Source organism: Sitophilus oryzae, unplaced genomic scaffold, assembly GCF_002938485.1.
Source record: "Sitophilus oryzae breed Bouriz unplaced genomic scaffold, Soryzae_2.0 scaffold_177_pilon_pilon, whole genome shotgun sequence".
NCBI lineage: Eukaryota > Metazoa > Arthropoda > Insecta > Coleoptera > Curculionidae > Sitophilus > Sitophilus oryzae.
The window spans coordinates 1883990-1898323 of record NW_022146479.1 but is presented as its reverse complement, the minus strand read 5'-3'; the positions used below and the strand labels follow the sequence as shown (position 1 = coordinate 1898323).

Below are 14334 nucleotides of genomic sequence, written 5' to 3'. Positions count from 1 at the left end.
AATACAGAATTTTAAAAGTTCGCCACTTTTAACTAGTAGGCTTTGGACCCCTTATTGATGAGGAGCCCCTAATAGAACTTGAAAACATATTTTTCCAGGAAGACGAGGTACCGCCTCAGAACGCTGAAGTTATCAGCAAGTTTTTGCAGCCAATTTTGACGATAATTGAATAGCTAACCAAGATCCCAGCCGATGGCCGTCGAGGTCGCCGGACTTGGTGCCTATGAATTTTTATCTTTGCGGAAGAATAAAGGTTTTTATTTTTAAATTGCCCGTATAATGTAGAGAAGAATTAGAAATACTTAGCGGTTATGCGATGGTATCTTTCATCTCCAGTAAGTTAATGGATTTCGCGAGAATTGTTCAAAAACGGTTCCGTCTGTCTATAACAGAAGACGGTTGATATGTATAATTGTATAACACCTGTAGCAAAATCTCATGTCTCGGTTTGCTATTGATTTTTATTGTTATTAAATGTAGTTTAAACGTGTTGGTGTAGTTAAATACAGTTTAAATTGTTTTAAAATTCTGCATCTCTCATTGCAAATATTATTTTCGTTTTAATTGCTGCTCACAGCTAGTATTTTTTTGCATTACAGCCGGCGGCGTTCAAAGCCTACTTATTCAAAATGGGTGAATTTTTATAAACTACTCTATATCTCGTAGAGGAATCGAGTAGAATATCAAGTGTGCTATATTTTTGGAAAGGTAATTTTAATTTTTTTAATGAATTAAAAATATACAGGGTGACCCATATAAAAAATCAAATTTTCAGTTGATAATTCTTAAATTATTAGTTTGAAAAAAAATATACTTAAACGATTAAATTCTACGTAAAAAAGTACTTAGGAAATGTTTTCATAAAAATACAAAATTTTCCATAGCAAAAAAGTTACAGCGATTTATTAAAAATGCACATTTTTGAAAAACACTCCGTAGCTCCGAAACGGTAACAGATATCGATGTGCGGTTTTCACCATCATGTTTTTCATAAAAAATGAGCTTCAGACACCGATATCAAAATTCGACCCTTTAAAAGCGTCGAATTTTACCCATCCTGTACAGTTCGGATATGGGCCATAGCTTTATCTATAAAGTTAATAGTACTCAAACTTACCTGACTTGATTATGTCGAACCCTCATATGGAACTTAAAACTGTTAAGATTAGAATACATGCCGCCGCAAGTTGGGCACTGGTGCCGTTTTCTTTTTTCGAGTGGTAGGTGTTTTTGCACGTGTTTTAGTAACAAATTTTTTCTCATACTTTGAAAGCCACATTTGTTACATTTATAAACCACATGGGAATTGTTCCCCCTATTAGATAAAGAAATACCATCAAAATCATAAAAAATACCTGGCGACGCAGTTCCTCAACTACAAAAAGTTTTGAATTCTCATGTAAAACTAAGTCATTTATTTTAGTTAGTGTCGAAAAAATTTTCGTTAGAGAACGAAAGTTTGTATTGAAGTGAAATTTTGTAAACTTATGTAAGTCAATTTAAAGCATTTTCTAAAATTATACAGATTTTTAGAGGGTGTCCCCAAGAAAAGTTACACATTAAAGTTGTGTTTTTTGTAATGGAACGCCCTATATATTAATTGATTTTCGGATTCTAGTAAAAAAATAAAGGCGAGTTTCATTAGAAAAGTATATATGTGTTAATTCATTGGTAAATCCTAGGTTTCATTTTAAGGAGTTCATTAAAAAGTTTCAAATACATTTTTCTGTAGAATAAAAAGGGGAAACTTATTCATCATTTTTACAATTTGCATGGGAATGCCTTTGTCCAGGTCAGCGATTGACATTATTTCTGACATAAAAATGGCAAAAATGATAAATATACTTACAACTTTATAATCTTTGCTATCACATTTACATTTTCATCACTATTATCATTTTCTTCTGTGATGTCTACTATGCTTATTGATTTTTTGTTAGATGCTTTATTAGATGTGCTGCAATGTAATGAACATAAATTGATAATTATAAAAGATTTTCATTAAATACAATAATTAAATTAATACGCAAGTAGGTATTTAGAAAAAATATACCTACTTCAGTTTTAGATTAATATCTGATGATGATACATTTATATTTTCTTCTGAATGATTTTCTTGTTTAAGATTATCCAAAATTACTGATTCGGTATTAACGACAGTATCCGTTGTGCTATAACCATATTTAAAAAATTAAAATTAATAACTTGTATCTGTTATAACTTGTATTAATTCCTAATATGTATCATAAATACTAAAAAAGTACTCACAATAATTCTTGCTTAATATCTGATGATGACGCATTTATATTTTCTTCATTAACATGTTCCACACTAATGGGTTCGCTGTTCAAAGCAGTGTTTGCGCTGTAACATACATATTAAAATTAACAAGATGTATATAATTCCAATATATATAATTCCAATTAACAAATTTCCAATTTCATAAATATAACATATTCATTTATACCTACTCCTATAAACTCTCTAAAGGTAGTCAGAGGTGCGATTCTGTAAGCTCGTAACATGAAATATCTTGCTAGTGACTCATGATACTTATGATATTTTTAGGATGTATAATATAATTTTCGTCGATTTACGAAACTGGCCAACTGATATTTTCATCCCAACCAATCAAAAAATGTCTCGAAATTTATTCGGAAACTATCATGTCCAGAACGCGGTGTTCGGCCAGATCCGGCAAGAAAGATGTTAAAAGGTCTTGCTATAATGACGGTAAAATTTAAAAATATATCGATAATACGGCAATATTTAAAAACTTAGTTAAGTAACTGTATAGAACATGATTCCTCAAACTCATAACCCCTCAAATAATTGCAAACAAATAAATCAAGACCTTTACATTAAAATAGAATATTCCAAATAACATCCATAAGAAAGAAAGTCTGATAGTAAAAATCTTCATTCTGTAACTATAAAAATGTAATAATAGAATAACCTGTTTGTTGACACAGTAATTAGGAGGATCGTATTCATACAAAAGTACATAATATGCTCTAGGTATAATACTTATACTATCAATAATTTACCTGGAATGAATAAAAAAATGATGATGCTGCAATATGTGTTGTTTTAACTTGATAGTAGTAGCAAATTTCTTGCCGCAGTGCGTACAAACAAACGGATATCGTTCGTCCCATGACAAGTGAACTTGCTTGTGTCGCTTTAAGTTACAGATCTGTATCGTTTTGTAGTCACACATGGAACAGTGATACATCTTCATCCGCACTTTTTTTGTTCTAGTAAAGTAATTTTAAAATAGAACTGAATTATAAATGTATAGAACCACCACCCCCTCGACTGAAGGCCAATCAACATGATATGCGCAAGGCAAATATGGCGGCGAAGGCAGTACATTTTTAAATTGTTTACCTTTAACCTGAAAAGCCGGTAGTGGTTTCTCGTTCCGATTGCATACCAGAAATAATTAATTATCTCTAGTTTGTTGTGCTTCTGCAACACGTTTGTTTAGTTCTTAGTGTTCAGTGCATGGCGTGATCAGAAAATCGTGATAAAATAAGAGTGTAATAAAAATCCAAACCAGACATTCCACATAGAAAACTTCAAACTTTTGTGAAAAAAGGAATGACGTCTTTACCACAAAGACAATGCCCTATGTAATGAGAAAGAGTAAAGAAAGCTAAGCGAAGTTTTACTTACGAACCCCCAAAAAGGTATTTAGTTTTTTTTCTATATAAAATCTTGAAACACATATTATATTTTTTAATTATCCTCACCTATTATAGTTTAAATTTATTCCCATTTGTGTAATGCTGCAAAACATAGAAAAAATATTGCATATTTTTTGATCCAAGTCAGTGTAGTTTATAATTCCAAGAGCATTTACCAAGGCTTTTACTAAGACAAGTAACTTCCTATACTGTCCATAATAGTATATATTTATCAAACGTTCAGTAAATTCTAAACTATGGTAGGTAAGTGTTTGCAATTGAATATTTAGTTTATATTGCTATTTTCTGTCATATATTTCTGGTTATTTCTTTTTCCGATGATTTTGAACACCCCCTATATATGCTACCTCAAGTTTGAATATTTTAACACTACCTACCTATTTTCTGAGAAAGCAGACCTTTTTATAAAAAGTAACTAACTGATGTTTTCATAAAAGTAATAATACAAACAATTCCATACTTATGTGGAGAACTTTAGACTCCCTGTATATTAAAAAATTAGTGAAATATTACGTAATCTAACCCGACATTTGTGTGAAAAATGTATATTTGAAAATAAAACAGGGTTTAAAATACGCGCCAAATAAAGCACTTCTATCTCCGCCATATTGGAAAAGGTTGAATGGCCTTGTGTGGAGGAGGTGGTGATAGAACAGGTATTTCAATCTTAGAATATAAAGACTAAGTTATTAACATGTAACATAAATACTAAAAAATTACTCACAATTCTTGCTTAATATCTGATGATGACGCATTTATATTTTCTTCCGAAACATTATTTTCTTCATTAACATGTTCCTCACTAATTGGTTCAACGTTCAAAACAGTGCCTTTGTGCTGTGTAGATTTGCCTGTTGTGCTGTAATATACATATTAAAATTTGCAAGATGTATATAATTCTTATTAACAAATTACAATTTCATATACAGGGTGTCCCAGGCTGAGCGTGCATTAGAAGTTTCTAGAGAACCACAATATCTAGATCGGAGATTTTTTGCACATCATTGTTTTACAACGAGATCTATCGATTAAAAATATTTTCAATATGGCGGCACTTCCGGAAATACCGGAAGTTGACTACAACTTTCTTATTTTAAATGGCCGCCCCTATTTTTTATTACATACTTACGCTCTCTGTAAAATTCTATGAATACTGATGTTAAACACTCTATATCTAACATTAATCGTTTCTGAGAAAAAAAATATTTAAAATTTTTGGACGAAAAAAACTTAGCTAAAAAGTCAAACTTAGTGATTGCTACAGCTACTGTGACATAAAGAGAAGACATGTAGCTATCTATTTCAAAAATTAAATCGTTCAAATGTCATATGATAATGACGGTAGCTTAAAAAGTTATCATAAATCATTTTTTTCAAATGGAAACCTTCGTTACTATTCGTTACTTTTTAACTATACATGTTCCTATACCAAAAATAAATCGTTTTTAAGTTATTTAAGATTTAGTTGAAAACGTATATTTTTCTTGATTTTAGCTAACTTCCTTTGACATTAAGTGTCATAAAGTCAAACAATTTATTTCCATTTGTCAGAAAACAAATTATTTGAATTTCCTATATTGTAAATACTGTTACTTAAAGTTTAAAGCCTCCTTAAAAGTTTAAAAAGTGTATTTATAAAAATATATCTTGTATTTTCGCTGCTTAGTGATATCTAATAGTTGATATTATTAATTATATTAATAATGTACTGTATCAACCCTGAGAAAAAAAACGCAAAGTTGACTTGCAAATGATGATCGATAACATACAACATACTGCTTTTTGAACAAAGAGTCACAATACGATATGGCCAGATCTATTGTTTTACATCACTTGACGTTTAAAGTCATAGCCTACTTGTTAAAATCAAGAAAAATATGCGCTTTAAAACTAATTTTAAATAACTTAAAAACGATTTATTTTAGGTATAGGAACATGTATAGTCAAAAAGTAACGAATTGAAAAGCGTTTTCACTAGTGAAATAAAAAAATGGGTTTCCATTTGAAAAAAATGATTTATGATGCTTTTTTAATCGCTCAATTCCATGACAGCTGCAGCCATTATTATATGACATTCAAACAATTTAATTTTTGAAATAGATAGCCACATGTCTTCTCTTTATGGCACAGTGGCTTGTGGTAATCACAAAATTGATTTCGGACAGACCTACACCCGCCCCTATTTTTGACAAGAGGCGGTTTTCCTCAAAATTTTAAATATTTTTTTTTCTCAAAAACGGTTAATGTCAGGTATAGAGTGTTTGATATCAAAATTCAAAAAAAATTAAAGAGAATTTAAGTATGTAATAAACACAATGGAGGCACCCATTTAAAATAAGAAAGTGCCGCCATATTAAAAATATTTTTAATCGATATATCTCGTTGTGAAACAATGATGTGCAAAAAATCTCCGGTCTAGATATTGTGGTTCTCTAGAAACTTCTAAGGCACGCTCAGCCTGGGACACCCTGTATATACAAGGTGTCCTGTATATAAGTTCATTTGACACAATTTACCTCTGTACTAAAGTGCTTCGTTTGTCCGCTAGAGGTCATCAAACTTTAAGAAAATAAACACATTTTTTCAAATATTTTAAGAACCGTTATTCCGTTTTGAATGAGATTTTGGGTGTCTATGTTTTGCTAAGTACTTTAACATTTGGCGTTCACAAAAATCAAGAAAAAATACGGGAAGAGTAAAAACTACCCCCACCCCTGCATAAATTTTAGTATAATTATTTTCCAATTCCATCGACAACAGATTTTCTTTTCGTAAAATGGTCCCTATAGTATTTACTACATTTTCTGTCTCTTGTAAAAAACGCCATATCGCATAGTTTTTGTGAAAAAAAAAATTCGAAGAATTTATTTTTCCAAAGCAGACCTACAAAATATACAGGGAGCTATATAACTACGTATTTTTTGGATAAAAATAAGTTAAATGCACATAATTTACCTTTACAAAAGTGCTTCGTTTGTCCGTTAGAGGGCATCAAACAAAGATAGACCCGAACGTTTTAAGCTTTTTACAAAAGCTTATCGTCAAATATAATTTGTGATACTAACATAAAATTCCATATTTTCGCCAACTAGATTATTATAGCATAATAGATTTTAGGCGCCTCCATAACTTAATGTGACAATCTGTCGCCAAAATTAATTGATTAACAAATTGACAAAATTTTTGGAAAATGTCAAAGTCAGTTTTGGAAAAATATTTTTTTTCTTTTTTTCCTAAAAAAGTATGCACGTTGGCGATTTTTTACAAGAGATAAAAATGTAGTAAATACTAGAGGGACCGTTTTACGAAAAGAAAATCGGCCGTCGGTGGAGTTGAAAAATATTTATACTAAAATTTATGTAGGAGTGGGGGTAGTTCTCACCATTTCTGTACTTTTTATTGAATTTTCTGAAAGTTAGAGCACTTAGCAAAACATAGACACCCAAAATCTCATTCGAATCGGAATATCGGTTCTTAAGATATGTGAAAAAAATTTAAAGCGGACAAACGAAGCACTTTTGTATAGAGGCAAATTGTGTCCTATAAACTTATTTTGATTCCAAAAATACGTAGTAGTTCTATGTCCACGGAATAATGGGACACCCTGTATAATTTATTTATTTATACATACTCCTATAAACTCTCTAAAGGTAGTCCGGTGTGCTTTACATCATGTTTTACAACATATTTTTCTGATTATAAAAAATCAATATTTATACAATTTTATGATACTCTAAGTATAAGATATTCTAATAATACTGAGAATAAAAATACGTACAAATTCATATCCTAAAATGCTTCGTTTCTGAGATAGAGAGCGTAGAAGTTTCTTTTTTATTTCGATTTTTTTCAAATAATATCCGATTTAACGTCTTTTCTGTCAACAATCTCATAGATAAAGGAAAAAAAAATAGATTGGAATGCCCGTCAAAATTTTAGGTCGCACAATTGTTTTGGTTTGGTTGTGAAAAAAATTGTTTTGGGTCGCGACCGTTGTACGCTATCTGGCGCTGATATAGCAGTTGCTAGGAACAACCGCAAACAAAAACAGAAATAATTTTCTCTTGTCCATATCTCTTGTCAAAGTATGAATCTTCTAAAATTATAAAATATAAAAGTGTTTAAAGCGTCCATTTTCAAAGTAATTATTGCTATCTTGTGAGTTTAATTTAAGTTTTATTTACTCAAACCCGTGATAATTGTAAAAAAGTGGCATTAAAAACTTAAAAAGCTGTGCTGTGAACTGTGAACTGGAAAAAGCATCGTGGAATAACGTGAACTGGATCGTGGCATAACGTCGCGTCGGTTTCCAAAGTTTCATACATATAAAATAAAGTTTCTTGTATGCAACACACTGTATTTTTCTTATAAAATTAAAAGAAAATAATAATAAATTTGAATAAATAATATTTGGCGATATAATTCCTGAAAAAGCCGAACCGCTCCGAAATTTTCAAAAGCTTTGGGTCCCGACCGTTGCAAGAATAGCGCCAAATAGTGTTTACATTGTCCTTATGGGCACTTTCCAATCTAAACTTGTTTCATTTATCTATGAACTATCTTTCACTTTACTTAAAATAACAAACTCGTCCTTTTTATGAATCATCTGTCCGTTCGAATTACGTTCAACAAGAAATGTTCAACTAGTGTAACTTTTTAGGTTTAGATTAAATTTGATTTGAAAATTCGACCGACAAACTCATTTTTTTATCTTTTTATTACTTTAAATGTTAAATTTGACAGATACTCTAAAATAACAGGTTTCTAAATTTAAATTTTTTATTTTTTTTCTAAATTTTTAACTTTTGTTGCATGTTAATAAAATAGAGTTCTATGTTTTTTATCAATTTTTTAACTTAACATATTTTAAGTTAAAACTTTACTCAATCTACTTCTTAATTTTGGATGCAAACCACGCCATAATTCCGACTTTGGAGTTAAATCTGCGTTTAAAATAGTGATGGGTTGTTATTTAACTATCTGTTATTTTATAACAATTATTTAGAAATAACATAACACAACCGTTACCACTTTTAAACAATAACAGATATAAAATAACGATACGCAGAGATCGACCGTTCGTGAAACGAAGTGGGCGCTCTGCACCGCCACGAAATTCGATGCTGCTCGAAGCAATTCCAAAAAACAACTAGTATGGATTATGAATGGAAAACATGTTATTTCGACAACCATCGATACAGGCGGCGAGATACAACGGACAACGGAGTGGGGAATGCGCTACGGCGCGGCGCGGCGAACATAGCTGCATCGGTCGATGGTCGTGTGGGGCTTGCAACAGCTTAAAAATAATAGGATATAAAAGAAGCAGCTTTTTTGAAACAGTTGCAGGCATAACGCCTGGCGGTCGAGATAACAGGAGTGGGAAAGCTGCTGCATCGGTCGATTGTCGATGGAGGCTCGCAACGGGTTGGAGAAGCAGTCATTTTAGATACGTTGTTTTTTAACCTGTTACGAGCATAACAGAGCGGCGGTCGAGATAATCGGAGTGGGAAAGTAACGCTGCTGCATCGGTCGATAGTCGATGGAGGTTCGAAACAGGTTGGAGAATAACGCATCAGTTGTTTTAGAAACATTTTTTTTCAACCTGTTACGAGCATAACGGGCGGAGGTCGAGATATTATGGTGCTGTATGTTTCAGTACTTACTTATTAAGTTTCAATATTTAAGTATTTATTTATTCTGAAAAATTTTCAGAATAATATATTAAGATTTTTTAAAAATGTATACAGGGTGTTCTGAAAAATTTGGTCATTGATTAATCACGATCCTGCTTAAAGCCCTTGACGTAAAAAGCTGATTTTTGGAAAACGGATTGACTTTAGGGTGTAGAGGTTCGATAAGAAGGGATTTTTCGAAACTCGAATTCTAAGGGGGTGAAACCACCCTCAAATATTAGACTATTTTTTATTTAAAAACCGGTGAGTTTTTCGGAAAAACTCTTAAACAGGTATATTTTATTTTGTTGTTTTACATATTTTAAGATTTTTTAAAAATATATACAGGGTGTTTCATAAAATATGACCATAGAGTAATCACGATTTTGCTTAAACTGCTTGACGTTTAAAGCTGATTTTTGGAAAACGGATTGACTATGGGGTTGAGGTTCGATAAGGAGGGGTTTCTCGAATCTCAAATTTCAAGAGGGTGAAAACGCCCCTCAAATATTACAATATTTGTTATTTAAAAAACGGTTAGTCTTTCGGAAAAACGCTTGGACACGCATAATTTATTTTGTTTTTTTACATATTTTGAAATTTTTGGGGGTGTTCCAAAAAGTTGAGTTAAAAAAACTGTTATTTTTAAGCTGTTATTTTAAGCTGCTTTTTATAAATAACTATAACAGCTTCAACTGTTATCTAAAAATAACAGTTTTGCCCATCACTAGTTTAAAACAATAACAATAACTCAAATAATGTCACTACAAATTGCTTAAAAAATCATCAAAATCGGTCCACTAGAACACAATTACCGTTTTTCGTGAAGGTGAGTATAGATTTATATCATATAACATAAAAATAACAAAAATGATAAATACACTTACAAATTTACAGTCTCTTCTATCCCATTTAAATTTTTATCGCCACTATCATTTTTATTATTATCTTCTTCAATGTCTACTATGCTTATTGAGTTTTTGTTAGAAGCTTCATTGGATGTGCTACAATGTAATAAAAATAAATTGATAATTATAATCGATTCATCAAATATAATAATTAAATAAAACACAAGTATGTATTTAGAAAAAAATATGTACACAGTATACATTTATACTTTCTTCTGAATGATTATTTTCTGGTTTAACGTTATCCAAAATTACTGATTCGGTATTATCGACAGTATCTGTTGGGCTGCAACCATATTAAATTTTAATATAGATTTTCTACACTCAGATGCAAAAAAAAACGCAACGGAGAATTTTTTGGTCAAATTTAAAGTGTTATATTTTTGTTATTTTAAGCGCTATTTTCATGATTTTTTTAACAAACTGTATATAATTATATCAACTTTAATTCGTAAACTAAGTTTTTTATAAACTTTAGTATTTGGCATTTTATACAGGGTTAATCGAGGGGTTGTTTTTTACTCTAACTTTAAAACACCCTGTGCAATAATTTCGCGTGTAAATTTTCCTGAAATATAATTTTACAGTCAGAACCATGTTTCCTGAGCATTTTGTTTTGAGAGCGAAATGAACTTGCCACCATCAATTTACATTTTTTTTAATTATCATTTCTTTTTAAAGTTATTTTTCAATATGATAAGCCGGCTTTGGTGATTATTGTCACAGATTAGGTATACTATATGTATACAGATAAAAATCTTATCCCTAATTCGTGGTACAAAAATTGTTTTTTATGACGATGTGCAAACAAGTAAAATTTCCTGTGCGCAAAAATAAACTCGCGTAAAATAACAATAAACAGCGTAATAGAGAGATATCGCTAAACCGAATAGCGTGCATGGATGTTAATATTGTAGGCCAGGTGTTATTTCTTTTACGTGAGGTGGTATTAACTCTCTTCATTTATAGTTATCGGATCGGAAAGAATTCTATTCGGGTCGCGTCCGTTATTTAAACTTAACCTAACTTTGAATTTAAAACTTTGAAATTGTTTACTAGGTATTTTAAAACTAAAGGGCTAAAGTGCTTATTTCCAGTGCTTTATTGTTCAACGTCTGCCAGTAGGTTTAGGGCAACAAGCAACAAATTCTCTTAGAAGGGCTAAGTTGTCATCTGCTGTAAACCTAAGCCTCTTTATAGGTTCTTTAATATTGGAAGAGGTGGAATCCATCTTTTGGGCCATATTTATTTAATTAAAACTAATCCCAGCTACTTAAATATCAAATTACCTAATAAAACTAAAGTAATAATTCAAAACAATTCAAACATAACCTAAAATAAAAGATCTCGCCGGCCGGCCCCGGTTGTCAAATACCCGCACAGGCCCATTTAAGCAATTTTTAAACGTTATTTAGAAATAGCGCTTGGTGTAATTGATGCAAATTACGTCAGGCGGTAACGTTATTAGCGGGTGTTGCGTTAAAAATTGACTCGCGCATATCGTAACCATGATAAGGTACGCGTAAATACTGCATGACGCTATTCGGTTTTCCGATATCTCTCTAATAACTGTGCCGGTCAGGCGCTGTGCACAATTTTAGAGGCCATAAGTGGGCATGCTATGTGCGCAAACTAGTAACCTAACTAGTGCCCGATTCCGAAAATTGAAACCACGAAAAACAATAAAGAAAAAACAAAGTTTATAATCTGTATAATCTGTGTTATTGTGAACTATATACTACCATGAACTGCCGATCATGTTCGACTTTTGTGAAATGCTTGGTAAGAGGGTTAAAGGTCGCGAAGCGGTACCAGCCTCATTAAATGAACATCGCTTGGTTCTTAAAGAAGAATGGGGAAGCATAATGCAATATGATATATGCAGCCTCAATGACAGTACGAACGGACGTATACAGGCAGTTATAGCAGCCAAGGGAAGCATCACAAAGTATTAGGGTATATTTTACAATTTTTTTTATATTTGTATACTCGAGTATTACAGATCTTTTCTTTAATATTGTTAGTTCTGTTATCATTATTAATGTTTATTAAAACCAGGACTGTATCTTTAGTAGTTTAGTGTATATGCAAATGTAAAAGCATAGAATAGGTACATTAAAAATGCACTAAAGATATATTTATAATAGAAATTTAGAAAACGTCAACATTTGACGTTTCCAGTATTTTACACAAACCGTTCCGTATCAAACCGATGTTTTTCAGGAACCGCTCTTTACCGTAGTTTACCGGTCTGGTTCGCCTGGTTTTGCAACGGAATACAACCTTAGTGAAAAATCATGAAAATAGGGTTAACAATAATAAAAATATAACACTTCAATTTTGACCAAAATTTTCTGCGTTGCGTTTTTTTACATCTGAGTGTATAAAATATAAAAAACAAAAATAATTAATATTAATAACTTGCATCTGTTATGATTTATTAATATTTAATATGTAACATAAATATTAAAAAAAATCTCACAGTTCTTGTTTAGTATCTGATGACGATGCATTTATATTTTCCTCTGAAATATTGTTTTCTTCATTAACATGTTCCACACTAATTGGTTCAATGTCCAAAACAGTGCGTGTTGGGCTGTAATATACATATTCAAATTCGCAAGTGTATATGTTACGGTTAAGGTCCGATGTCCGGTTAATGTCGACATTACCCGGTTAATCTCGAGAATAACACACAACAAAACAACCAAAAACATAACCTAACCCAAAGTCCGATTCTGCTTTGTTTCGTAGCTATAGGGTGTTACAGTCTTAATATTTTAAGATTTATTATAATTTTCTTCAAAGTACTTTTAGCGTTTCGAATGAAATTTTGAGGGTAAAAGTTACTATAAATGCGACATATTTTAAAGCTAAGAGTCGACATATTCACCAGGGACGTGCATATGGGTAGTCACTGGAATATTTTTCTAAAAAAAGAATGTACACCACTGACTTTTTATTCACTTGTTTTCGAAATAGTGTAAGCAGTTTAGTGCCAATTAAAAGTTGTCTCTTGATATTTTGTCGATTTCGGCCTCCTTGATGAGATAAACGCAATTTTATTAATTTGTCTTGAACAAAGTCTAATAACAACCTTTAAAAAAATTTAATATCATTAACTTGCAAAAGTTTTAAATAAGTACTCCTTGATTTCTCATCAAAAAATATGAAAAAAAGTTCCTATAACCATGGGTATGGAAATGCATAGTTTTAGAGTTACAGGATGTTAAAACTTTTTAAAATTAGGTTTTTTGTAATTATCTTAAATACGATTATTTTTTATTTGAAAGTCTTCAACAAAAATGAAGCGAATTTACTTATCCACGAAGTTTATAAGATCTAAGTTTATTACTTTAAATGTCAAATTTGACAGATACTCTAAAATAACAGGTTTCTAAATTTATTGTTGCATGTTGATAGAATAGATTTATATCTATTTTTCGAGTTTAGATCTCGATCTTTTTAATACAAGATGTATCAAAAATAAGTGCAAGTATTTCAAAGGGTGGACGGCATAAGAAACATATTTTCTATTTAGCATTTTTAAAATAAACTAAAGATAGCCGAGTTATTTAACTTTGAAAAGACTAAAAAAAACAATTTGAGAACCGCCGGTAACAATCGGCAATTGGTTGACTCCCATCTATAATTTCTTTTTAGTGTGGCTTAATATAAAATAAATTCAGTGTTTTTCTAGAATTATTAATATAACGCTAATATAATTAAAATTATTTTTTGTAGTTTATATGGTAAAAACATAAAAATTACTGGGAACTCGTAAACACACAAATATACAGAATATAGATAGCGTACATTGTTGTTGTGATACAAACATTGACTATGCTTACCTGGATTTTTTGTGCATCTTTATGTGATTTGCTAGATTGTGTTTTTGTTTATGTCTCTCCATGTGCATGAGATACCTCCGTTCGCCTAAAATTTCACACGAACATTCGGAACAAGTGAATCTTTTCATTGTGAATCCTAGCTGTTCACTGTTAAGAAAAATAAAATCGAACCTTAGTTTGTTAAAAGAAT

At 31.1% G+C, this 14334-nt stretch overlaps 1 protein-coding gene across 29 annotated transcripts in view; it reads right to left on the bottom strand.

The window, feature by feature from the left end:
- The window catches only part of LOC115882536 (zinc finger protein 236-like), a 108429-nt gene that overhangs the window by 90226 nt on the left and 3869 nt on the right, over positions 1 to 14334 (bottom strand). For 26 of the 29 annotated variants that reach the window (XM_030900658.1, XM_030900663.1, XM_030900669.1 and 23 more), the window contains exons 2-10: positions 14145 to 14291; positions 12776 to 12889; positions 10273 to 10389; positions 4435 to 4569; positions 3048 to 3257; positions 2269 to 2364; positions 2058 to 2171; positions 1850 to 1957; positions 1118 to 1315 (exon numbers count right to left, since the gene is read on the bottom strand). In XM_030900658.1, coding sequence (XP_030756518.1) covers positions 1118 to 1315; positions 1850 to 1957; positions 2058 to 2171; positions 2269 to 2364; positions 3048 to 3257; positions 4435 to 4569; positions 10273 to 10389; positions 12776 to 12889; positions 14145 to 14291 — 1239 coding nt within the window. Of the gene's footprint in view, positions 1 to 1117; positions 1316 to 1849; positions 1958 to 2057; positions 2172 to 2268; positions 2365 to 3047; positions 3258 to 4434; positions 4570 to 10272; positions 10390 to 12775; positions 12890 to 14144; positions 14292 to 14334 lie in introns of those variants that run through there. The other 3 variants (XM_030900666.1, XM_030900665.1, XM_030900688.1) reach the window with 3 other exon arrangements.